Here is a 24,223-nt window from a genome sequence, read left to right on the forward strand (position 1 = left end):
TTATTAGAGAACAATTAATAGATTGAGGAAAAGGCATACACATCAGTATCATTTGGCCTACCATTAATCTGAGAAAGCTGAGTACTTCTCTTGGTTCTGTTGAAGAAGAAGTAGGTGCTCCAGACTTCCAGATACTTAGCAACTTAGCAGCTTGCCTAGAATAACATAGAAACCCTGTGACAGCTAGGAATGTGGCCCAGAGCAGAGGAAATTAAACATGATTCTGTAAACTAAAAGTACAAGGCCAGATGTAATTTCAGAATATGAGGATGGTGTGTTTATAGCTATATAAAAAACTGGAAATAGGATACTCTTCTGTGTGTTATTAAAAGAAAGTTAAATTCCCTTTTCTTAGCTTTTTAAGTCTGGATTGGTGGGATTTTTTAAGTTAGCAGCACTCATTGGATACATCTATTGGGCAGATTTCCTCCTGGGAAACCATGTCTGTGGGGTTGGGATGGGAAATCATCCCAGTCACCCCCATTATTAGAAGTGTTTCACAAAGGAGGTCAAGGAACTCTCTGCAGTTGTGGACAAGAGTTTTCTATTGGTAGTACAGAGAGTGGGACAGCAAAGGGTGGTGGCACTAAATGGGATGGGATGGCAGTACAGTGAAGCAGTAGAGTGGAAGAGGAGGTAAATGTGTTCCTGGAGGCAGAGGATGAGTCCTGGTAGAGCTCCCAGGCTTGTGAGGATGACTGATCAGTGCAGGAAGTGTAATTGAAGCTACTGCTTAGGGTGACTATCTAAATAGTGCTACACTGAATAGCTCTGAGGAAATGTGATTAGTATAGAAATGCCGGTGGTGATGGGGCTGAAAGAAAAAAATGTCAACCTGATGAGAGAGATCAGATTCTATAGGTATTACAAAGAAAGAAATAGCAGGCACAGGCTGGAGATGAAACACACACACAAAAAATGCTGTGGTCAGTGTCACAAGTGTGATATCTTTACAGAAGAAGAATCCAAGATTATTTTTGACCACTTTGTATTTAAAACCATTACAGAATGTCTGGAAAAAAATAAAAAGTGAAACTCAGGTCAGGATCCAGGAGTTGATAAAAGATGAATCAAAACGTATTTCCTTGGTGAGCAGTTTGTGAAATTCACATTTGAGTAGTGTAAGTAGATATAATTTTTGAGGAAAGCAGCCCCCTTAGGATTTAACAGTTAAGAATGTGAGTCACTGAGAAAACTTCTAGTAGAATGTGCATGCATAAACTTTCAAGAGCTTTGCTCCCTTTGGTGCTGGTTTCCATATTTGTTTCAGAGAAAAAACAACTTGATGCCTGGGGTAGCTCTGTGTGTACAAAGGTATGACTTTTTATGTGTATTACACAGATATTCTGATTTTTATGCTAAGTTAACCCAGTCTCATGTAAGTGTTTCTGTACCCTGAGGCTGATCTATATCACAGTAGTCATGTATGGAATGTAAAGCAGAATTGCCAAAAGCAGATCAGGACAGATGGTGATGGCTGAAGCAGTATGTCAGTGAGTGGTCAGCTCAATCAGAGGTGTAGATGAGGACAAGGATGAAGTCCACATACGTGCTCATGCTAAAAGGTATTGCTGTCAGATGACTTCAGGGGTGCCATCATATTTCTCTCTTGGAAGTGAAGCTAAGGTATCCCATTTTAGAAAGCTGAGGGGAAGAGTATTTGGGTTTGAGGACTCCAAGTAGAAGTGAGTCCAGAGTCTGAGCAACCCCTCCAGAACTACTGTGTATTTAAATGCCTGAGTACATCTCAGTTGTTGTCCAGTTCTTCTAATTTCATTGTTAGGTCACAAGAAATTGTTAAATGTCTTTCTAGGTAAGATGAAGATGCCTCCAGTTTCAGACAGCTTCTCTTATCATAGGTGAATAGCAAAACAGATACATTTTAGTCCTTATTTTGAATTATTAGGTTGTGATATTGAACTTAGGGCATAACAATCTGATCAAGGAAAGGCAACTGTGTATGAGGGGACAACAAAGTATTGTTTAAAGCTGAGGTACCTGAGATAGCACATGAGAAAATCAGCTGCCATTCAGTGTGCAACACTCCTTCAAGTCCTACTTTATGACAGGAGAAAATTAATTATACTAGATTATACTCATACAAAGAAATGCAGCTAAGAAGTGTGAGAAGTTGAGACAATTAAAGGATCGAAAAGTCAGAAACTAAAAGAGAAACCAGGGTAGGGAAAATGAAGAAGGGGAAAAGAAATAAAGAATGTAGTCTTAGCACACACCACTTTTTCTCTGAGTGTTTTCTGGTACATCTAATACCATTGAAGTCTGCTGCAGTAGTTGTGTGTCTTTTTTAATTTTTATTTTTTTAAAATCCTCATGTGATATTTTCTTTTACATATTTATTTATTTATTCCCCATCCCCCCTTGGAGACTGAGCTAAAAGAGTTAACAAGATGTAGAAGGGTAGTTCCACAGTCTGATTCTTGCTCTGGCAGTGAGGAAGCTTGCTGATTACAAAGTTAAGAGGCAGTTTTCTTTGTATATATTACTGCAAATGTAAATCCAGTGACTAGAACCTAGGTCTGAACTCTGGGTTTAAGCTCACCCAGAAGAATGTTACTGCATCCATGGTTATGATGATGTATGCTCCAACATGGACCACAGGGCTTCTAAGAGTTTACTGCAGGAGTCTTTGCAATGTAAAAATGCAAATGCAAAATTCTCAGTGGAATTTCAGAGCATTTCTCTGGCTTTTGGAAAGCATGGTCCCAGAGGAGCTGCAAATTGTGGGAAGCCACTGGTGACTCTGTGAATTGGACACCTTACCAAACCTCTTGGGATCTTTGCCCTGGTTTTACACAGCATCCAATAAGACACCTGGTTTGCCTTGCAAATGCCACTGCACTCTGTTTTGAGCTGTTTTTGTGGGGATGACAGCGAGTCTCTGGTACCTCCTGTCCTCTGGTTTACCTTTTGTTAGAACAGCACAAGCTTATGTTGATGTTTTGTGGTCCATTTCAAGGGAAACTTTGTCTCTTTATGTCTTTTTTAGGACTCCCTCTAGTTTCAGTCAGCTTGTAATTGTATTTAAACATGTGTCAAACTTTTGATTTTTGGTCCTGGTTTTGTATTTACGTTGTTTTTCTCCTAGAAAACAACTTGCTAGAGCAGTGCACCAGCTGACACAGAGCCTTAAAGAAGCCATTTGTTTTGATGAGAGACAGGAAACTTCTCAGGACTATCTGAAAGCAAGGCTCAAATAAAGCAGTCTATCCTTCTGTCTTGCCATAAATGCATAGAAGAATCTGAAGGAGAAAGGCTGTGGATTGAGATCTTAAATGGGCAAGTGTCAAGAAAATCCTAAACTGGGTTGTCTTTCTAGCAGGCCATGCAGATATGGCAGGCATCTGGGCCTGTGCACTTACTGCTCCTTGAAATTCTTGAGTAACCCTTCATGTGTTGTGCTTTGTTTTTAGAAGAGCACCTCTTGAAACTTTGCACATTCATTCACCTGGGAATTCCACTGTGGTTCAGCAGCTCTATAATTAATAGCATGCAAGAGCTAGAAGGGAGAAGTCATTACCGAGAATGAGGTGCACACTGTGTTTAAACTAGGGCCTGGAGTTTGGTCACTTTAAAGTCATGCAGACTGTTCTCTGTTTTACAGGGCTACTTTTGGCTCCAAATATTTGGTGACTAGTCACTGATGCTTTATTTTAATATGTGTGTATTTCTCAGAGTAAGGATGAAAGCCCAAAGATACCTGGAAAAGTTCAGCATATGCATGAAAATGTTCCCTGGGGAGCCCTGCCAGAAAGTGTATCCAGACACTGGTGATCAGACCAGGGAACTGGTGTGACTGGAGTATGAAAAGACATAATATGATTTGTTAGATGTTGTTTCTGGCAGATCTCAATCCCTTTTAGTTATTTCTAGTTTTGTCTTACTTGGCATGTGTTAATCATCCTGATAAAACATGCAAAGGAGAAAGAAAAGAAAGTCTCTAGTTTGCACTGCCATGCCTTTTATCAGTAGTGTTTAAAGTGTACATGGGGTAATGAAATAAGAACACTTATTGGGGTTTTTCATTAAGAGGCTACAAAACAACAGGTGCAGATTTGCCAAGGAAACTTAAGAGATTTCTCTGATGCGATTTGTGCTCCTGGTCCTTACATGATGTGAAAGTATCTGCATTCAGCCTTAGCCGAAAACACACCACTTACTCTGGGATAAAAATAGAGCTTTAAAGAAGGCAAGCAAATTATCTTCTGACTATCCCAGTTTCAAGTTATTCAGAGAAGCTCCTGTATGCCACTAAGAAAGATCTCATACATTAAACAGCTAGTAATTTCTGCTATACATAAAGTGATTTCCACATTTCCAAGTGATAAATTAACAGGAAATTCAGAGGCCATTTATGTACCTGTTACTATTAATTTTATAACTGATGGTAACTGCTTGCATGTTCCCTACAATACTAATGATAATATTTCTTTTAGAAAAAAAGTCTTTCTAACTCATAGGGAGAAATTGGAGCATGAGAGAGCAAATTTATAAACAAACAAGGTAACTCCAATTTGGACAGTACTCTTGAATAAAAAAGCACAATGTTCAAAAGAACTAATGGAGACATAGAAGCTGATTACTTCAGGCTTCCTTGTATGGGTGATATAAGAGCTGCTAAATGTGAATTATTATAAAGTAGCATGGCTATAGCAGCAATGATTTAAGAAGCTAGCTAAAACTTTTAGAAAACTTTTAGAAAAGGATAATATTGTTACATCTACTGCTTTGGGGGCAGTTGTGATAGAGGAAAGGAGTAGATGAGATTTTGGGTTGAAAGCCATAAATCATCCTCATTCCTTAATAAAGGGAATAAAATATGGTAGATCGTATTTTAATTTCTGGTATTGGGTGGTAGCATTATTTGGCATTCAGCTGTCCTCACTTCTCAGGTAAATAGACTGGTTATACTGGGGGAGGAGTGTCCTACCTCTCTTTGATCTGTCTACTGAGAAAGCCAACAAGACTTCCAGTTATGGTGGTGGATTTTGTGTGTGTGAGATATAAACATCTGTTTATTTTCCATAAAGTAGTAAGTCACCAGATGGCAAAGGTTTTTATCCATGCTGCTCTTGCCGGATTTACCAATTGGCAAATTGGAGGTGAAAGGTACCATATGCTACTGTTAATCTCCAAAGTATTCATTATTCCTAAAATAATTTTCAACACCTTTCATTAATGTCCATACTAATTTATGTGGGTAACATTCAGATGAAGTGTGACTTAGAGTATATGGGGTTTTATGTGAGTGCTCCTGAGATTCAGTGCCAACTACAAAATCAGTTGTCCTCGGATAGTGAATTGCTGGCTTATGTGAAATGGTCATATCACTGAGTTGGTCATATCACTGCAGTCCCCAGTGGATATGGACTGTCACCAGCAGCCTCAGCAGAGAGGCAAACTGCAGATGACTGTGACAACTTGGGAAGTGATATGTGTTCGGGTGGATAATAGCTGATTATTACTACCAGAAAATGTTTCACTCTGAGCAATGGTGCTTACTGTCACTGCTGTCAAGGATCTATTAGACTGGGATAAAACTCTTCTGAGGTCCTGGGAGCAGAGCTTATTGAAGATACAGTTAAAGACTGGACCTTGGTGACTGTGTGGGTAGGTGGTAGTTTTGGAGGGAGGTGTGAAAGAAAGGATTAATGTTGAAGGAATTTACCTAGATAATTTTTCAAGACTGGGCCCTGATCAATTCTGGGACACCTAGGGGTTTGTTCAGTGGCTGGATGTTCTTCAGCCTGGTAAATGTAAGTGTCCAGGATGATATTCAGCCAGCTTTCTGCAGAAAGCACCTTGACTACAACATACTGCCTCTAGAAATACCTTGCGGCAGATTTCTCAGTAATGTGTCGATACCTGAATGAACGGGTTGCTTTTTAAAAGCAATAGGCATAAGATTTCCAGCATGATTTAAAGAAATAATTTCAAAGCAAGTAAAATGTCAAACCTGTCATGCTGGCAGTTGGAATAGGACTGCATTTATTTAGTCTTCCTTTAAGAAGCAAAGGCTGTATTAGTAGTTGATGTCTTCTGCAGAAGAGTCAGTCATGAAACTGCTTTCCATAATAAGCTTTGAGGTGAACTGTCAGACCCTGAAACCAGAGAACACTTTTGTCTTTGTGGTTCTGTCTGCTCAGAAGATGCTGGAAAATGTCTGTTTGGCAGCTGCAGTGTTTCAGTGTTTCCACCCTTGGCAGTGAGCAGTGCCCAGCACCATTCCAGCCTGTGCCATTTGGAGAACCAGCACAGTGCGGTGTGTGCCAGAAGTGAGTACCCACCAAAGCCAGGGCACCCCTTCTTGGCCAAACTGAACTGTCATCACTGGGGAGCGAGCTTGGCCTCCCTACCCACAGGGAGGTGTGGATAGGGGTCTTGCTGAGAGGACATCTACTGCCAGTGCAGGTGAAAGGACCAGAGTGATGTGAGCCCATGGGGTGATCATTTCCAGGCCAGCAATTGCCAGCTGCGACCAACCTGCTTTTCCAGAGCACAGTTGCTGGTCAAGGCAGCAGAACAGCACTGATCAAACCATCATTTGTGTGTTCTGTGAGGTCCCCTAGTCTGGCAGCAACCTGAGCAGCCTTATAGTCCATGTAGAATAGCTTACCCAAGAGGGAAAGTTAGCCTTCACTGAACTTCAGTCAGTCCCTGCATGGGATCTTTATCTCTAGACCATTGCCCTGAACCCAAGCTAAGGTGGCAGTCTTCCCTCTTAGTATGATATCAACTGTTCGTGGTCTGCATTACTTTATGGCAACTTTACTGAGCTGACACTTTCTTGGTAGGCTGTCATTGCTTTGGTCTTTCTTGCTGATGCTCAGGTATTTGTCCATATGGTATTCTGAAGGCAGCTGCAAATGAGATTTAATCAGCTGGAATCAACCAAAAACCTTTCAACTAGAGTAAGCTGACATCAGTTCTTTGTCCTGTCCTTGGAAAGACCCTATAAACACAGGTGGTTGGGACTTCGTTCTTTTTCTACAGTTTCACACAGATTTGTATCTGAAGTGTTGTTGCTGACTCAGACTGCAGCCAAGCTTTGTCTTTTGTCTGTTTTTCTGCCCATCTTTTACTCCTTCCTCCCAGCCTCAAAAAGCACTCCAAATTGGGATCCAATTAATATGCATGTAGATCAGTTAGTATTGCTGTTGCTAGTCAGTTCGGCTGCTTCTTTAATTTGAACCAAGTTTTGATTAGGCCTTTCCAAGCTGAAGCTCTTTGATACTAACTAGAGGAAAGAAAGCCCAGAGTGGCAGGGTTTTGAGGCAAGCACTGGGGATCAGCAGATGTCCTGAAATGATCAAATAATCCCAGATATGTGAGACAGCTAATGGTCTTAGAAAATGCAGGCGAAGACAGAGTTAGCAATGGCATTTTGCTCTATCAGTTCTGGTTTTCAGCATTAATTTTATGTGGGATTTTGCATGATCTTTCATCTGAAGCTGGGTAAACACTTCTGATTTTCAAATTTGGTCCCTGAATGCATCCTCTGTTTGATGAGTGATCTTTACTAAATTTGAGATTTCCCATTTCCCAGAGCAGAAAGGGGACAGGGCACAACCACTGTATGTCACGAAGCTTAATTAACTAGAGCTGGTTTAAGAAATGTTAATGAGTGGTTCACATGAATGTTGGAGAATTCTCATCTTTGGTTTTCTATATTACATGGCTGAACAGCTCTCCTATTTTTTGTTGGGTTGTCTTGTGGGGTTTTCCCCGCATTAACAAGTTTCTCATGATATAAAATCATCTGCTTTTTGCACACAAGTAATTAAAGAGTGGGAAGTTTTGTTACATACTGGTCATCACAGCTAATCAGGTTTTTCTATCATGACAAGGGGTGCTGCAGTGCACCACCTGAAGAGGAACAATGCATAGTTTACAAGTTTGTTCACAGGCAGCACAAGACAGTTCTTGAATAGGTGCTGAACAGTGAAGCTGCAGAACCTCTGCTCTACTGGGTCCCTCACGAATATTTCAGAAGTAAAATTTTGCATATAACCTCTAAGGATAGATGCACACAGCATACTTAATCCTTCCTTTCTGCTTATCTCTGCATGTGGCGGCAGCAGCAGGCTGCAGAGGGCCTGACTGGGCAAAATGCTCAGAGTTCTGCCCTCCCCTTTGTAAAGCAATATTAAGCATAATTACATAAAAGCAGCTTATTGACTTGAAGGTTTATCTAATCATAATGGTTATGGGATGTTCCTCCTCTTCCTTATATAGGAAAAAACCTTTGAAGTATAACCTCTTTGTTTACTTTGTCTTTTTCTGACATGACTTTATTCCATCTTTCCAGGCTAAAAGATCCCTTTTTAGAGACTGGTTTGGTCTGCCTGCAAACTGTGGATTGTTTCTCTGCTTTGAACGCCTTACCAGCAGCTTCTATTTCCTTTCTTTTCTTGGCAGATAAGAGAAAAGCTCTCATGTGCTTTGATCTATGAAAAATATCTGTAGTGTTACCAATGTTCTTAGAGAAAACCCCAAAGCATCTACCATCAGCCTTACTCTCAAGTCACATGCCCACTTCTTCTGCTTTTGTTAGTTTGATGTTTCCAGTGTTGCATTAGGCATGTCCCACTAGGAGCTATCTGCAGAATGCTAAAGGTTTAAGTCCCTTGAAAGGTCAGTCTCTGTGTTTATGAGGCTCCCATTCACATTCCCTGCCAGCCTTGGGAGGACATTCCAGTGTGGGATCTTTTTTGAAACTTGATGGGGTTTTTTAACAGATATTCACATGGTGACTTCATAAATGTTGCTGTGGTGGGAAGAAGAGCAAAATGAGAATTCTGTGTGGAAGAGCTCTGTAGACCACACTGCCTTCCCACCATGGCTGTGGGTTTGCATTCACATCTAAGGTGGGCAGGTAAAAACCAAACACTAAGTGTGGGAAGCTTTTGTTGATTTTTTTTGTCATTGTTTCTGGTCGTTTTGATTTAATTTTTTAATCAAAACTTTAAACAATAAATAATAAAGGACAAAAAAGATTTTAAAAAAGCTGTGCAGCAGTCTCTGGTTTACTGGAGGACTGTATAAAGCATTCCTTTGGATAAAAACATCCTGATCTTTCTACATGAAGCTAGGGATGGGAAGAAAAGCTGCTGCCTTACTGAGCAGATGATGGGATCTACAAACAGTTAACTGTAGTCTTTTACCTGTAGGTCACAGTAGGAGACAAGTCCTGTGCTGCTGCTGAAGTGTTTTGCATCCCCCTCCCTTTCTGAGACAAGAGATCATATAATCACTGTGTACTCCTCTTTAGGTGGGGCGGAGTGAATTTCCTTGTAGCTGTCTCCCATGAGTCAATGGAAATCTTTTACACTTCGGGTTGCTTGTAAGCTCTCCTCTGAAAATCTACCTCTGCACTTGCTCTCTTTTATCCAGATATGTGCCCATGTTACTACATAAAGTTTTGATGTGTAGCCATATCCTTTATTGTTCCCATTTTCGTTTCTGTTCAAGCTATGTCAGCCTTTCCAGAAAAGCATGGTTTCCCCATCTGGCAGTCAGCTGTAGAGATGCAACTGCAAGCCTAATTAACACCAAATTTAACTTGTGCTTAATAGATTTTTGAAGAGCATTTAAACTTCCAGTGATTCAAGACAGTCATATTTTGCTGGTTTAGTTGTATAAATGAGAGCTGGGGGCAGTGTCCCCTCCTAAAAGGTCAGGCTTCAAGTGTAGTTTACTCCAACTTATATATTTAGTACAGAAACAAAGTGATTAGATATGCTGATAGTAGAATTGATTTTTAAAAAATATAATCTGGCATCTGTCTCACAAAATTCTAGTACTGAGGCTATTTCTCATCCTGAAACAACTAAAAGTTGAAATCTACTTTTGTGTTTAACTGGAAACACAGGAAAACTAAAAGTGCAGGCTCAGAACAGCTGTAGCATCTTAGGCAAAATGACATTTTAATCCTGCAGCCTAGCAGAGCTATCAGAGCTGTCTGCACTGCTCACTGCAGTGGGTGACCCAGCAAAGAGGTTGAGTAGCAGCACAAACAAAAGTCCAAGAGGACAGGAACTCAACAAAAATTCCTGTGGGTCATTAATAATCTGGAATAGGAGAGCAAATTAGTGGTAAATATGGCAAAACCAAAACTTTTCCACTTGGTCTGACAAATAAAAAAATCCTGGCCCAGGAATAGCTTTGGAATTTTTTTTCAGCTGCAAAACCAAAATAAGTGGATCATGCTATATAGAAGATGATGCATCTGTTCCCAAACTGGATCAAGTAGTGGAAGGATAAGACAGAAATGCTGCTGGTGTTGTAGTACTCTTCAAATAAAACAAGTACCACAAAAGCCCTGTGAGTTTTCTACTAATATTTAAAACAGTAACAATGCCCTGACCCACTTCCTATGCTGTATAGAGTCAGTCTGTGTCTGTCCTACAGTGCTTACAGATAGATAAATTGGTATTGGTGAATATTTTTGCTTTGTGTTTTATAGTGAGATGACTGTTCCTATGTAGGAGCTGTAGCACCTTTACATGTCTCTCTTCACAGAATCCATGTGGCAGAGGCCCCAAAGTGGAATCTTTTGGAATAAAGAAAAATTCCTGCAGGCCTGATGAGAAATGTGAATGAAAGTCTTGATTATTATGGGTTTTTTTCCATTCTAACATTTAAGCTGTAAGTTCTTAAAATATAAAAAGTTTATTCACGCACTTCCTTGGTTTGGTGGAGATAGTAGAAATTTGTAGTTTCAGCTTCTGAGAACTGAAAAAGCCTTTTTTCTGGAACTAAACTGTTACCCAGCAGTACAAGAAGCTCACAGCCTGGGGCTTTATGGAATGGAAACTCATTTACTTGGTATCTTTTAGCTTCTTGCTGGGCAAGGCTCTGTGCTTTACAAAAAAGCAAATACAAGACAAGAACACAATTATTCCTGGAATGCTGATAGTCTTGCAGCTCTGAACACTTGTTTTCTGTTTGAATTTCTAGCCCTGGTAGGATTTTACCACTTTGGATTGGTGCCTTGAGGTTTAAAAGTGAGGCCTTGAGAGATCCACAGGGCTGCTGTGTGTTTGAGATCCTCTGTTAAAAAGGCAGCTGCTAGCATCCTGAGGGACCTCGTGTTTCATCTGTGTTTCCAGCCTTGAGGGGAGCCACAGATTCTGATAGACCTGTCAGCATCAAGTAAAAAATGCCCGCCTTTTTCCATGCTCTTCAATTAAGCCAAGTCATTCAAACATGCACTTTTTACTTCTATAAATTGAAAAAGCACATGCTAACTGATTATAGACTGATAGGTTTGTATACAGAGCTGGTTGGGGGGTGGTTGGCTTTTTTGTTGTTTTGAGAGTTTGGGGTTTGTCTGTTTTGATAGGATATTTAGAGTTATCTTTGCCTTGGACTGGGAAAGTGTCAAACAAAGTCAATTATTCATTAAGTTCTTGGCTTTTTGATTAGGGATAAAACATCTTCAGAAGAGTTTATCTGAAAGCAAAGCACTCAGGTATGTGCTTTCCAGCATGAATTTTCAGACTATAATCTTGCAAGTGTTAATGAACTATATTTGCTGCTTTTATTAGTGAAGGAATTTAACAGCTTAGCTAACTCTGTTAAAACAACTTTCTGATCCTACACACACAAATGTTCGTGGCTAAGATGCCTTCTCCATGTCAAACTCATAGTCTCTACATGAATGTTATAGAAAAAAATATTTTGGAAATAATTTTTTATTGTAGTGAAAAGATACCATCATGTTGATATATATACACACACACACAAAGAACATATCACTGTATATTCACTGAAACACCTCACACTCAGTGTAACCAGGCCTCGTCTCAGCTTGTGCACAGCAGAATACCTTGAAAACCTCTGTGATCCCAGCTGCCATCCACTGCTGAACCCAGCAGGAGCAGCCCCAAATCTCCCAGGGCTGGCAGCTGAGCTGCACAGAAACAAGTCCCAAGCTGCTGCCCACCCTTAGCCCAGCAATTGTCTGCTCTGACAGCAGACCCCGGTGTTAGGGGATGGCTCAGCCGCGCTGCTGCGGGGCCACGAGGAGTGGGCTGTGCCCCAGAAACTCTGGACCAGCTGCTCTGATAACCCCTGGGCCAGCCACTAGGATGGGGCCTCTGTCTCATAACATCTGGTCACAATGTTCAGCAGCACCATGTTATTTATTTCCTGCTGTCTGGCGTTATTTGGCTTTCAGTGGTTTATATAAGCATTTCTTTGACAGAAATGTGGCTCTGGTACCCATCCCCTGCCACTCAAGGCAAGAAGGTTCTACACAAGTGATCCAGTGAGGGGCTCCAGGACACGTAGAAAAATTGCATTGAAATATTGTCTTGTTTAGCTAGGCTGCCTAAAGACAATCAAGTAATTCTCACTACCACTTAACCCTAGAAAGTATCAGGTGGCTGTTGGCACATGTGGGCCAAAAACTACAGCTTTTGGAGAAATAAATCACTTGGCCTTTTTTTTCCTAGCACAAATGCGATTGTAATTGGGGCCCTAACCCTGACAGCTGTTTTAATGACTTAAACAAGAGACCTTGGGTGACTGAACAGAGCCCCAGCACAGCTTAACATATAGTCAGAACTCTCTTCATAACTTGAAGATAAAATTCCATTTCTTTACTTGGAAGTCCCCATCTCAATTCAGCTATTTCAAAATGTTTTAGGCTGACTTTTTTTGTGTTTAAGGAATTCTGTGCTGATTTCCAATAAACTGAGAATAATTTCAGTTTTTCACTGCCCTGCAGGAAAGTGCTGACATCTACCAAATCTGCATGGACTTCAGTGCCTGATTTTGAAAGGGAGCTCATGGCAGGCTATTGCCTCATTCAGTAATTTCAAATATTAGTTGGCTGAATTCAACACTGAGTAAACACTAAATATAATATAGATATAAAAGAATGGGCACAACTGCCAGCGTAGTATTTCATTATTAAAACTAGTCATCTTTCTATTTCAACAGCTAAATCCATTATGAAAACAAGCTGAACACACAACAAATAAATAACGCAATTAACTTATAAATTATGAAACAAAATGTCTACATACAAAAAAAAAGTAAAAATTAATGTTAGCCACTTAAGCTTCACAAAAAAATTGTATGATAAAAGCCCTTCTGTGCCCCAGCTTGTGTGTCTGCCAGAATAAGCTGGAGAACCAACCATGCTGGCTTTAAAGACACTGCAGTGTGCTGCAGAAGCACTGTCCTGCCTGGCCAAGGCTCCCTGTGGGGTCACTGGTGGTGATGCTGATTTCCAGGGACAGCCCTCAGGGGCTGCAGGCTCGGTGCTATCCTCTGCTTTGCTAATGCCAGGTGGCAAAATGTACATCAGGCATCTGTACAGAACAAAAGCTTTTCCAGTGAGCTTTTGTTTGTGTCTGCTTTAAAATTTTGTAGGTGCTTTAAAATAATGCCGACATAACTCCAGCACAATAGTTCTCCCCTACAATTGATTCTTTTGCAAATCAAATATTTCCTTCTGCTAGTGTTTTATACCCATAAATTGCCACTGGAACCACCAGTGAGGGGATAAAATGCCAGGCAGGGATTTTCAATGTGCATTTTATTTTGGTTGTGCATGTATCTTTGTCTTACCCAAGAAGATTTTTTTTGCCCTTGTATACAAAATCCTTCAATGTCCATTATGAAGTTAAAGAAAAATGAAATTTCATAACCTCTGCCGCTTCTGATCACCTCTTTAGAAGTGTAATTTTACACGGAAGAGCCAGAAGAAATTGAGATTAACAGGTATCTGTACATTTTAGCCATTCACTTAGAAAACATCTGTATCCATCCATGCAATGTTAAGACTATAAGTAACTTTGCAGTTACATCTGAGCCCATTGCTGGGGCAGCAAGGTAGCGTTTATCTCCCACGTGTATTCTATCAATTTCTTTTTTATTCTTAAAGCAGCTTCCTGAAATGAAAAACAGAAAAGCAGTGATTAAGTTAATCTCTTTTAAATATTGGATTCAAGGCTTATACAAGGCAGCCCTTACAACTTTACATCTGTGGGAAATCTAGATGCTGATCCTTTTCAAGATGAAAAAATAAACAACTGCCATGGAAAAATAGGAACTGCTGTTCCTTTGAATTAAAATAAAATATTGCTGAAGATCTGGGAACATGAGTTTTTTGCTACTATATGTATTTTTAACAGGATACCAAGGAACTGTACTACAGTATCTTTCAAAGTAACCTAGCAAGTTGTGGTTTGCTGCTTCCCACAGCAGGAACACAGTTGATGTGAGTGTGTATGCTCACAGTTCAGTCCTTGAGGACCTTCTTTGTGCTTAGCTTTCATCAAAGCACACAGCTCAGACTGAGTCATTGTTTGGCATTGTAGTTTGTGTTACAGTTGGTGCTCACTTGGTACTGGTCACAAGACTGTACCAGTGATCTTTCTGGTGTTGGTCAGCTGCCAAATCTTGAGAATTCAAGATAAACTAGCATTTTTGGTTTGGGTTTTTAAAATTTCTGTTTTTAAACAAAGTACAGGGCAATGGGAATTACACCAGAGGAATTAATAAGATTCTATCTGTACTTTCAAAGACCTAAATTGATGCCAGAGCTCTGACACCCATTAATTTTGGGATTCCTCTTCACTGCACTTTTTTTTTTTTTTACCCCTAGGACTTCCAGGATTATTAAATACTGTTAAAGGGTTGAACCTCTTCAAAAATAATGCTGAAATCTTAGCCTCTAGTGTCCTGGCATTTCTAAAACCTTAAAAAATAATACAGTAATGTGGCAAAGACCACATGAAAAAATCTCAAAGGAGTTAGTTATTCAGACAAGACATTTCACTCACATTTGATGCTGCCTAACAAACTCTGCAAACTGGCGGTCTTTAGCGTAGAGCTCTATAATTCGAATTCTGTCCTGAATTTCCTGGAATACAATAAACAGAATTGTAAGTACATAAGAGAAATCAGAATGCTACTGAAATAACTGATTTCTGGGTTTTGGGAAATAAAGCTCCTATATGCTGCTGTTTCAAAGAGTGGAGCTTGAAACTGGGTACTCCAATGCTAAAATTCTTCTTTATTTTACTATAATTATTTTAATTTATTTTTTTAATTTTTTTTTTTTTAAGTGAAGCACTTAATTTGAATTCAGTTATACTTCACTTTTAAGTCAAAACCAGGGTTTGGTCAGAGTGTAGCATTTCAACAGGCTTTAACAAAACCATTTGTCTCTCAGAGATGGTTTGCCTACCAGCCAGCATACCAGCTACATACTGGATTCACACCTTTCACAGCTGCTTAAAGATCTGTAGTTATTTCTGGGATATACATCCTTTCTCTTTAGCCTTCTAGAGTAAACCTTGGATATTGAGTATACATGAAGAGATAAGATGTGATCTACCTTGCAGGTTACAGAAAGACTTTAAAAACAATCAGAAAACACCCAAAGCAAAAGCACCCTGTGAAAAGGCCTAGATATACCAATTTTCCACTGTGCAACTACTCTTAGAAAGGATAGTCGGCTTTAAAAGGTAAATGTTGTGTCAAATAATACATCAAACCTCCCCAGGTCCCATGAAGTTACTTAAGGGATCAGCTCCTTTATCATGTGAAATTCATTACAGGTCAGAACAAAACCATAACTTTCTCTAAAAGCAAGCAGGTAAAGCAAGCTTTTCTGTCCTCTTTGAAATAGCTGCAGCCACTGCAACCTGTTTACCTAGAGCATAGACACTGGGGAAAGATCGGGCCCACCTCTGAGGCTAGAAGTGTGGAATAAGCTTACAGTTTCCATGATCTTTCCCATGCCACTATGAAAACAAGGTCATTTACCTCCTTAGTAAGCTCACTGTTTTCATAAATGTGCCTGATCTCTTCACTGCTGTAGTCTGTGGATGTCTCTGCACTGGTGGAACTGTAGGACGTTAGCTGTGGATATCTCCGGTAATAATGGCTGTAGCCAGTCGTATCACTTTCATACATGGGGTTGTATTTAACTGCATTCTCAATGGACGAGAGGCTGTCACCCTGCCTGGGGGAGCAATAAACACACTGTCAGCTTCTCTGCAGCCTGGAGGGGCAGCAGACAGACTAAGGAAGCCTGGCATTTGGAGGTGCCTGCACATCCTGTTGCTTGTAAGCGGTGTGATATAAGACTTTTTAAAGAATTATCCTTATTGTAGCTGATGTGCTTTAAAATATTAGATGGTGTCACCTACCCCTGGGAGTCCCCAGTATCACTCTTTGTGTACTGGTCTCGAAGGGTCCTGGCCAAGAAGAAGATGACAGCAGATGCCACCAGAAGGAATCCTGCCACAGAAGCAATTGCAATACCCACAACCAGTGGCTCGGACACGTATTCCTCACAGTGCTCCCCTCTGTACCACCAGTTCTCTCCCACACGGCACCTGCCACAAAGAAACACAGGGAAATTACACACCAGCAAAAACTTTGGTTAATGTATTTAAGTTCCTGTTAAGATGTTCCCTCAGTTAAGTCACCCCAATAAATATCTTTGCATTGTCCAATCACCAATTTTCTTTATTATCGTTATTATTATGGACGTACTTTTTGGTAGATAATCATGTAACAGTTTGAGTTGAAAGAGACCATTAAAGGTCATCTAGTCCCCTGCAATGAGCAGGGACATCTTCAACCAGATCAGGTTGCTCAGAGCCCCATCCAATCCAGGGGTGGGGCATCTACCATCTCTCTGGACAACCAGTTACAGTGTTTTACCACTGCAACTGTAAAAAATTTCTTCCTTGTATCTAGTCTGAATCCACCTTCTTTTAGTTTAAAACCATTATGCCTTGTCCTTTCACAACAGACCCAAAGTGTCTGTCCTCACCTTTCTTATAAACCTCCTTTAAGTATTGAAAGGCCACAGAAAAGGTCTCATGGGAGCCTGCTTTTCTCCAGAATCCTCAGATCTCCAGAACCCAAATCAGAATTGAATGAAGGTAGGTAAAACAACAAAAGGGTAATGCATTTGTGGTGGAAAATAACTGTGCTTTATGAAATTTACAGTACCCTGTGAGGTGTTAAAACTGGAAGATGTTTAGACTGAGGAAAAGCTCCTGCCTTGATTGAACCTTGCGTGTGACACATCAACACTGCAAAGGTAGACAGCAGTTGTCTTTATCATCTTGTAATGCAGTCTAATGAAGGTGTGTTAGCTGAGTAGAATGTTCCTAGTGTTGTGACCTTCACAATGTCTAAATGGATAGATAAAATAAATGGCTCGAGGGAAGCGCAGGTCCAAGACCGTATCTCTGGAATGGTTGCCCAGAACTGTATTCAGCATTTCTGCCTAAATGTTGTTTTGAACATAGGAACTATAATGTTGTTATTATTGACTTTAAATGTATCAGTAAAATAATATATTTGCATTATATATCTGTTTGGGAGTTTTTTCTATAAAATCTCAAAGTATCATGATCTGTTATGACCATGCACAGCAATAAACCCTATTAATAAGAAACATCATTAACTTAACTGTTCTCACATAATGATCTGAAACTGTTTCTGAAAGTAGTAAGCAATACCTCAAATTTTTTCAATTTTTTTTAATAAATAGTGGCTGGAACATGCTTGCTTTCAGATATTTACCTGCTTCTGATTCACACTATCACACAAATGCATATAATGCATATAATGCATCTGTGATAGTATCCAATTTTAAAGTTTTAAAACCATTTTTATTTCTTCTGTTAACTGTTAGCAATCTAAGATTGACTTTAGAGAAGTTCTAGGTAAACTTCAAAGAGGAAATCACATGAAGTAACATAACTAACTACTAGTAGTAAAACTTCTTTGTGGTAGTTTTCTTAAATTTTGTTGATAGGTAAATTTTATTTTTAATAATAGACTGTTACATTGTTTGAAAAGTAAAAAGTAAAGTTCCATGTCAGGGGCACCACCAGTGTGTCTGTATCTTGCATGAAGTCTTTTTGTTTACCTGCAAAATACAGCAATCCTGTTTAGATGCATCTGTATTTTTTTTTTTTAAGCAAATATGTGGGGCCTGTTCCTGCATCCTTTTATGAGCCCACATGATTTTTCCCAAATGTACAATATTTAGTTTTATGCTTTTTTCCAGACCAAAAGCACTATATTTGATGAATTTATGCATTATCAATGGGATGTGCAGGAATTTCTGTTATGGAATTAACTCTCATAGGTGACACAACAAACAATCACTTTGCTACTTGAAAAAACCTCTGGAGGTATATTCTGTCCCTAAAGTTCAATAAAAGTGATTTGAACCGCTGAGTGTGCTCCATTACAACCGGTATTCCTAGTTAGTTTTATTTTCTGATGTTTCTGTTCTATTAATTTGTCACTCTCTCATTTATGATATATACATAAGAAAACTAATGTTAGTACTGGGACTCACACTGAGCAGCGTAACATGAATGATAATCACCATCTACTCACTTGTTACACAATATTGCACAGAATTTTGGAAAAATCTTATAGAATGCTTCAAGATAGGCATTTTCATCCAGGAAGCACAACTTCCAGCAGCAGGGTGACCTACCTACAGATGGCCCCTTGCCCAGGGCTTATGTCACACTTGCCATCGTTCAGGCAGAAGTTTGGTTGCAGATCACAAATGCTGTTGCATGGCAGCCCATCGATGCTGAGGTAGCCAGGGTTGCAGACACACTCAGCTTCCCCACTCCAGCGATTTACTAAGCATTCAGAGAACTCGTTGCAGGCCTGGAACTTGCAGGGATCTGCTTGCTCACCTGACAATACACAGAGCAAAACCTATTAATGAAAGGGAAGAATTTTACAGGGACAAGGTGCTGGCTGCCGTTTTCTCTAATGGTCTCTTGTTAATCCACAAAAACCCAGGGTGCATCTTTCCTGAGTAACAAAAGGTTCTGCTAAGGTGAACAAGCACTAGCAAATATTCCTCTGTGCATACATGCCAGTGGCATGGCCAAGACTACCCAACAAACAGTCAAAAAAGCAAGAATGAAGTGATCTTTTTCATACTGGAACAGAGAGTACCTCATATTTTCTCTGTCTGCTGGAACTCTCTTTTACAAATGAGCAAACCACAGATGATCTCCAGTATTTCTTGCTATGGAAAACCTAGGCAGCATATGGGGAAGGGCAGTGGGATGTCAGGCACTCACCATCTGCCCATGTGAGGGGATTTGCCTTTTTGTCTGCAAGGAGCACAAGCTTATTGCATTCAAGATATCTCACTGGTATCAGGCTTAAGAGGCTGGCATACAGCTAAACAATCAATACCAGAACATTTGCCATGCTGATTAGACCATCTTTATAAGAGACATATCTGGAAAGATCAGCTACCATTTGCCAACATGTCAGCACTCTTATTTTTCTCTAACTTTAAAACAGGAGATATTTCCAGGTTGCTTATATGGTGAACTACTGGCTAACTTTGACAGGGTAAAAAACCAAAACAACCTTCTCCCTGTATCAGAAGAGTGAAGCAAGAGGCCCTGTCACTTTTTAGTGCAACCAAGACCTTACCCCAAGCATGAGGCAGCAACTGTTACCTGTGCAGATGCCCACCTAGCAGGCAAACTGGCTACCACCTGTGGGAATAACCATGCGGAGTAAATTCAAGCCACACATGAAAGTAAACATAAGAGAGATGGGCACCACCGAGCCATCTCTCTCATCTCCCTGAGCCATCTGTTCCCCCACTCCCCAGGTCAAATACAGGGGCATTATACAGAGTATCCCATGAGTTCATTTTTATGCAGAAATCTGTATGGACCCCATACAGCTTTCTCTGTCTGGGTACTACTTTGACTTTCATGTCTTTAGTTCAGAGCAGATTTTAATTTGTTTGTTTTTACTCAATGAAAGACTGTCTTTCTAAAGCCCAGCCTGTGAAAAGCAGTGGGCAACCTCTGAGCTGCTGGGATCCTTAGCACTTAAACCAGAATTTTTTTCCAGATCTCTTGCTTTAAGCTGCATTTCCCTGCTGTCCTTACCTGATTCCACATCCAGAGAGTATTTATCGATGGCCAGGTTCATGGTGTGATATGCAGTGTTGCAGAAATCTTCCAGGATCATGTACACAGCGTTGGTGACATTCCGGGGCACAGGTTTGGCAAATTTCATTCGACTGTTCACCACAATGCTGCCATTTCTGAAGTTCAGGATTTCCAGGTTCTGGAATCCTGTCAGATTTGACTGAAGGTAGGGCACCAGCTGCAACACAGGGGATATGACAGAAAAGCTGAATCTTTGAATCTCTCTCTACTGAAGCCAGTTGCACTGTTACTGCAGCAGACAATTAGAGTCTGAATAAAATCTGAATGATTTTATCCAAATTGTACATCAAGGGCATTCACCTTTACCCAGCTCAGGTCTGTGATGCCAGGAGCCTGAGTATTTCAGGGAGTTCTTAAGAGTATACCAATTTGCAAGGAGTTTCTAAAAATCTAACAAATCAGAAACACAGTTCTCAGGACCCACATTGTGTTCTCCCTTGATCTAAGTATATGGAATATTTGCCATTTCACAGGGTTTTTCCTTCATGCATGTCACCCCTCCCTCTCTCTGCTTTGCTCCCTTCATCTCTCACAAAAGAGTGTTTGTTTCAGTCACAAGAGGGGAATTTCCCAGTTAAAATTTGGCAGTTGCTGCTGTGTAACTCCCATAAGGCTTTCCAAGTCACCAGCCAGGTTAGGAACAGCTTAATTCCCTGAGCTACCTCTTACTTAGGACAGGTTGAATGTGTTGCAGAAAAGTTACCTGCTCACAGCCCCAGATTTTCTTGCATTTCTCCCTATACACTAAATACAGAGCAGTCTGGAAGCAAGTAGGGCGAGTGTGGTAGTGACTTCAGCTACACTGCTATATTTATTGACACCAGAAGAGCAGCTGGTCCATGATGCTAAGGAGTTCTCCTTCAGAGAGACTATTATCTGACTAAAAGGTGAACAGCATCCCACCACCCATTTTCAGACAGAATCTTCCCCACAGAGGGACACAAACCTTATGTGTAAACACCATGTAAACACCAGTTTTAAGTTGCTCTCTGTCGAAGAGAGATGACCAAATATAATTTACAAATAGTTTTTGTCTATCTGCTAATGGATATTTAGCACAGAAGTAACTCTTACCAGCTCCAAGAATCGCTGCTCCAAGGCTTTATATTCAGGGGAGTTTTTATTAAACAGGTCCTCTGAAAACATCATGTTGGTAACCCGAAGACTGAAGAACACAACTAGAGATCGGGATGGGACAGTACTACTGTAGTGGGTTTCATGTGTGGCCCAAGCCACACTGGCCATCTCTGTGGACTGGACATGAGTTGTCAGCTCCATGTGACTTTCAGTCATCCTCCTTCCCTCCTCAGTCTGCTCAGGAGAAAAGTGAACAGTGCTAACACTGCCCAGGTCTACTGAAACATCCAGGACTCTCGTTGTTTCATCTCCCAGCTTTGTTGAGGTAGCCACAGACAATGATGGTGTGGATCCCACAGGAGGGAGGTGGGACTGAAGCTCAACAGTGCTTGTTGTTACACTCACTGTTTGATAATCCATAACAGTGCTGAAGCTCATGGAAATATGTGTGTCATGGTCTGTACCATGCTGTCCAGGAAAGCCCTCTAGGACAGTGTTGTGATCTGTTACAGAAGGAAATGCAGCTGAACCTCGAGTAACTGCTGGAATTGCTGGTTGCACTGTCTGATCTAAGGAGGTTTCTAGTGCCCTGTCAGTAGGCCAAACATCAGCTGGTACCTTCACTGCTGATCCAGCAGTGTCTCGGTCTGCCAGTGATGAATCTAGGGCTTGCTGCTCTTCTGTGGAAGCATCAGGCTTTACCACAGAAGAATCTGCAGTCAGAATAGTTTCTAAAGAGATTGTGTCCCAGTGTCCTACTGTAGCAGTTTCCATTACATCCGGCTGCCTCACTGTGAATAGTTCTTCTACCACTGCCCTGTCTTCACTTTGGTGTTCAACTACTTCAGGGATTATGTTCTGGCCTACACTAGACTCCTCAGATTGCTCCATACTGACAGTCCCTGTGGATGTATGGAGACTATCTTCCACAGACAGATCTGTATATGGTGGTGAGACAGGGGCCTCTCCAGCTGGCATGACAAAAGAAGAATCATACATGCCCAGTGTTTCTGTCTGTGTAGATGGTTCCACAGACGATGGCTCTTCTGTCTGTAACAGAGGTACTTGCGGAGTTGTCGTCTCTGGAAAGACAAATATTTCAGACTCATCAAGGAAATCTTTTATATTGACTATCCCTTCATTCTCATCTTTGGAAAGATCATAATCTAATTTATTCCCAGAGTTAAGAATATAGTCTAAAATCATGCCTTCAGGGATATCCTCAGGTTTGATTAACAAAGACTCATTGTCATCTTCAAGCCAGCTATCAGGACCAGGGTAGAAAACTGGTTCCAGGGTTGCTTCTTCCCAAGGCCAGATACTTGATTCCATTTCTTTTCCTGAACCATCAAAAGCTGAACCAGACCCATCATCATATATAACTCTATCTCCAAGAAATATATCAGTTTCGTCTTCCATAGGGGGCACTTCTAAGGGAAAAGGAATTTCTTCCACAGAGTCTGCACTGTCACTGCCCTCAGGACTACCTTGGATTACTTCTTCCTTCTCTTTAATATCAGTCTCTATGACTGATGAAGAGGCCACTGTTGGTGCAGAAAGCAGAGGAACTTCATAGTCATCAGTAGACGGAGATTCTTCAGGCACAAGGTGAGAAGGACTTAAAGGCAAAAGTTCTTCAGATAGCCCAGTATCTTCAAACATTAAAAATAAAAACAAATTGACAATTAGCTGTTGTTTACAAAAAAAGTGTCAAATTACCTGTACCTGTAGTTCTATGTTCCACATTTTCCATAATACATCCTGGCCTTTGTATGCCAAAGTCATAAGGACCGCTGTTAACCTCTCCCACTTTCCATTAAGATATTCTATGGGCCAAGTCAAGACATACAAAATTACTTCTGTGCTATTTAACAAGTGCCATGTACATATAATTTCCAGAAGAGAGAAACAGGCATTATTAGCTATTACGAGCATTTTACTTTGGTATATAGCTCTTGGATACATGCACACACAAAAGGTAAAAACTGGTGGAGAAAAATACTCAACTTTTAGAGCTTTCTGAAAGCTCATTTTGGTGAACTATAATCTGGTGAGTACCAGGAAACTCCGGTATCCAGATTTAAGTTTCAGTCAATGGCATTAACTTACCATCTAAAGAACTGGGGGCTGAAAGCCATTCCAGAGAGTCCATAGAATCATGCTCTAACATTGGTACAGTGACTAAATGAGAAGTCTCTAAATTCTGCTCATCAGGCAAAGAAGTGACATCAACCTCTGAGGAAAGTGGAGCTTCAGGTGCCAAACCAGCCTCATAGTCCATGTTCTCTGGTCTTGGCTGGATTTCATTGTCACTGGACTGCTCACTGTCTGAGGTGGAATCTGGTTTGGTGTAATCAAAGGGCAAGGCATTGCTGACCGTTGACTCATCTGCAGAAGGACGTTCAGCTAAAAAGGTGCTGTCCTGGAACATAAAGCCACTATTAATATTTCCACTATTACAGGGGAAACACTGACTGTCTGCATTGGGCTGAACACACAGAAGGGGTTAACAGCAGGCAGTGGCCAAGTCTCTAACTACTGCCTCTGAGGGAGCAATGGGTGAGTGGCAAATATAGACCCTTGCTAATCTAGTGCAATATACATGTGAAATGCACATCCTTCTGACAAATGTTGTGTCCATCAAAAAGGGAAAGGAGCCATTCAGCCTGTTTGGAGTGCAGCACTCCTTAGGGTATTAAGAGATTTGCCATCTATACAAAACCCCATTCTCCTTTCCTATGCTGAAAAAAAGGAATCTGTCCATCTCCAGCTAAATCAAAGATAAATGTTGTTTGCCTTCCTAAAGCATGATGAGGTCTAACAGCTGTTATTCATCAGCCACACAATTAATACAGTAATTCTACTATTTCAGTTACTATGATACAGGAAACTGTGTAGAAAGTGAACTTTGATGGATGCATGCCCAGTCATCATTTATTGATATCTTTTAGTTTGTGGGTATGAGAACACAGGAAAATAACAAAGGCCAGAACATAATGAAGAACATTTAGAACCTGGAATAATTTAGTCTTAAAGCCAAGATGCCTGTGCAGGAAAAAAAAAATCTAACAGCAGTAACGATGAACAACAAAGTGGATGCAGAGTGAATTTGAGAATTATCTGAAATG

At 40.5% G+C, this 24,223-nt stretch overlaps 1 protein-coding gene across 4 annotated transcripts in view; it reads right to left on the reverse strand.

Annotated features, from left to right (window-relative positions):
- Window positions 1–11,696: 11,696 nt before the first annotated feature.
- Window positions 11,697–24,223, reverse strand: part of IMPG2 (interphotoreceptor matrix proteoglycan 2) — a 55,729-nt gene continuing 43,202 nt past the window's right edge. For 2 of the 4 annotated variants that reach the window (XM_088052194.1, XM_088052196.1), the window contains 8 exons: window positions 23,205–23,517; window positions 21,093–22,747; window positions 19,956–20,175; window positions 18,515–18,725; window positions 16,191–16,379; window positions 15,805–16,003; window positions 14,817–14,896; window positions 11,697–13,922 (listed from right to left, as the gene is read on the reverse strand). In XM_088052194.1, the coding sequence (XP_087908320.1) occupies window positions 13,910–13,922; window positions 14,817–14,896; window positions 15,805–16,003; window positions 16,191–16,379; window positions 18,515–18,725; window positions 19,956–20,175; window positions 21,093–22,747; window positions 23,205–23,517 (2,880 nt within the window). In that variant the 3' untranslated portion in view covers window positions 11,697–13,909. The remainder of the gene's footprint in view (window positions 13,923–14,816; window positions 14,897–15,804; window positions 16,004–16,190; window positions 16,380–18,514; window positions 18,726–19,955; window positions 20,176–21,092; window positions 22,748–23,204; window positions 23,518–24,223) is intronic. The other 2 variants (XM_088052195.1, XR_015772032.1) reach the window with 2 other exon arrangements.

This window comes from Pseudopodoces humilis, chromosome 2, assembly GCF_049639895.1.
Source record: "Pseudopodoces humilis isolate 2021_Gansu_Grassland_sample_001 chromosome 2, ASM4963989v1, whole genome shotgun sequence".
In the NCBI taxonomy this organism is placed as follows: domain Eukaryota; kingdom Metazoa; phylum Chordata; class Aves; order Passeriformes; family Paridae; genus Pseudopodoces; species Pseudopodoces humilis.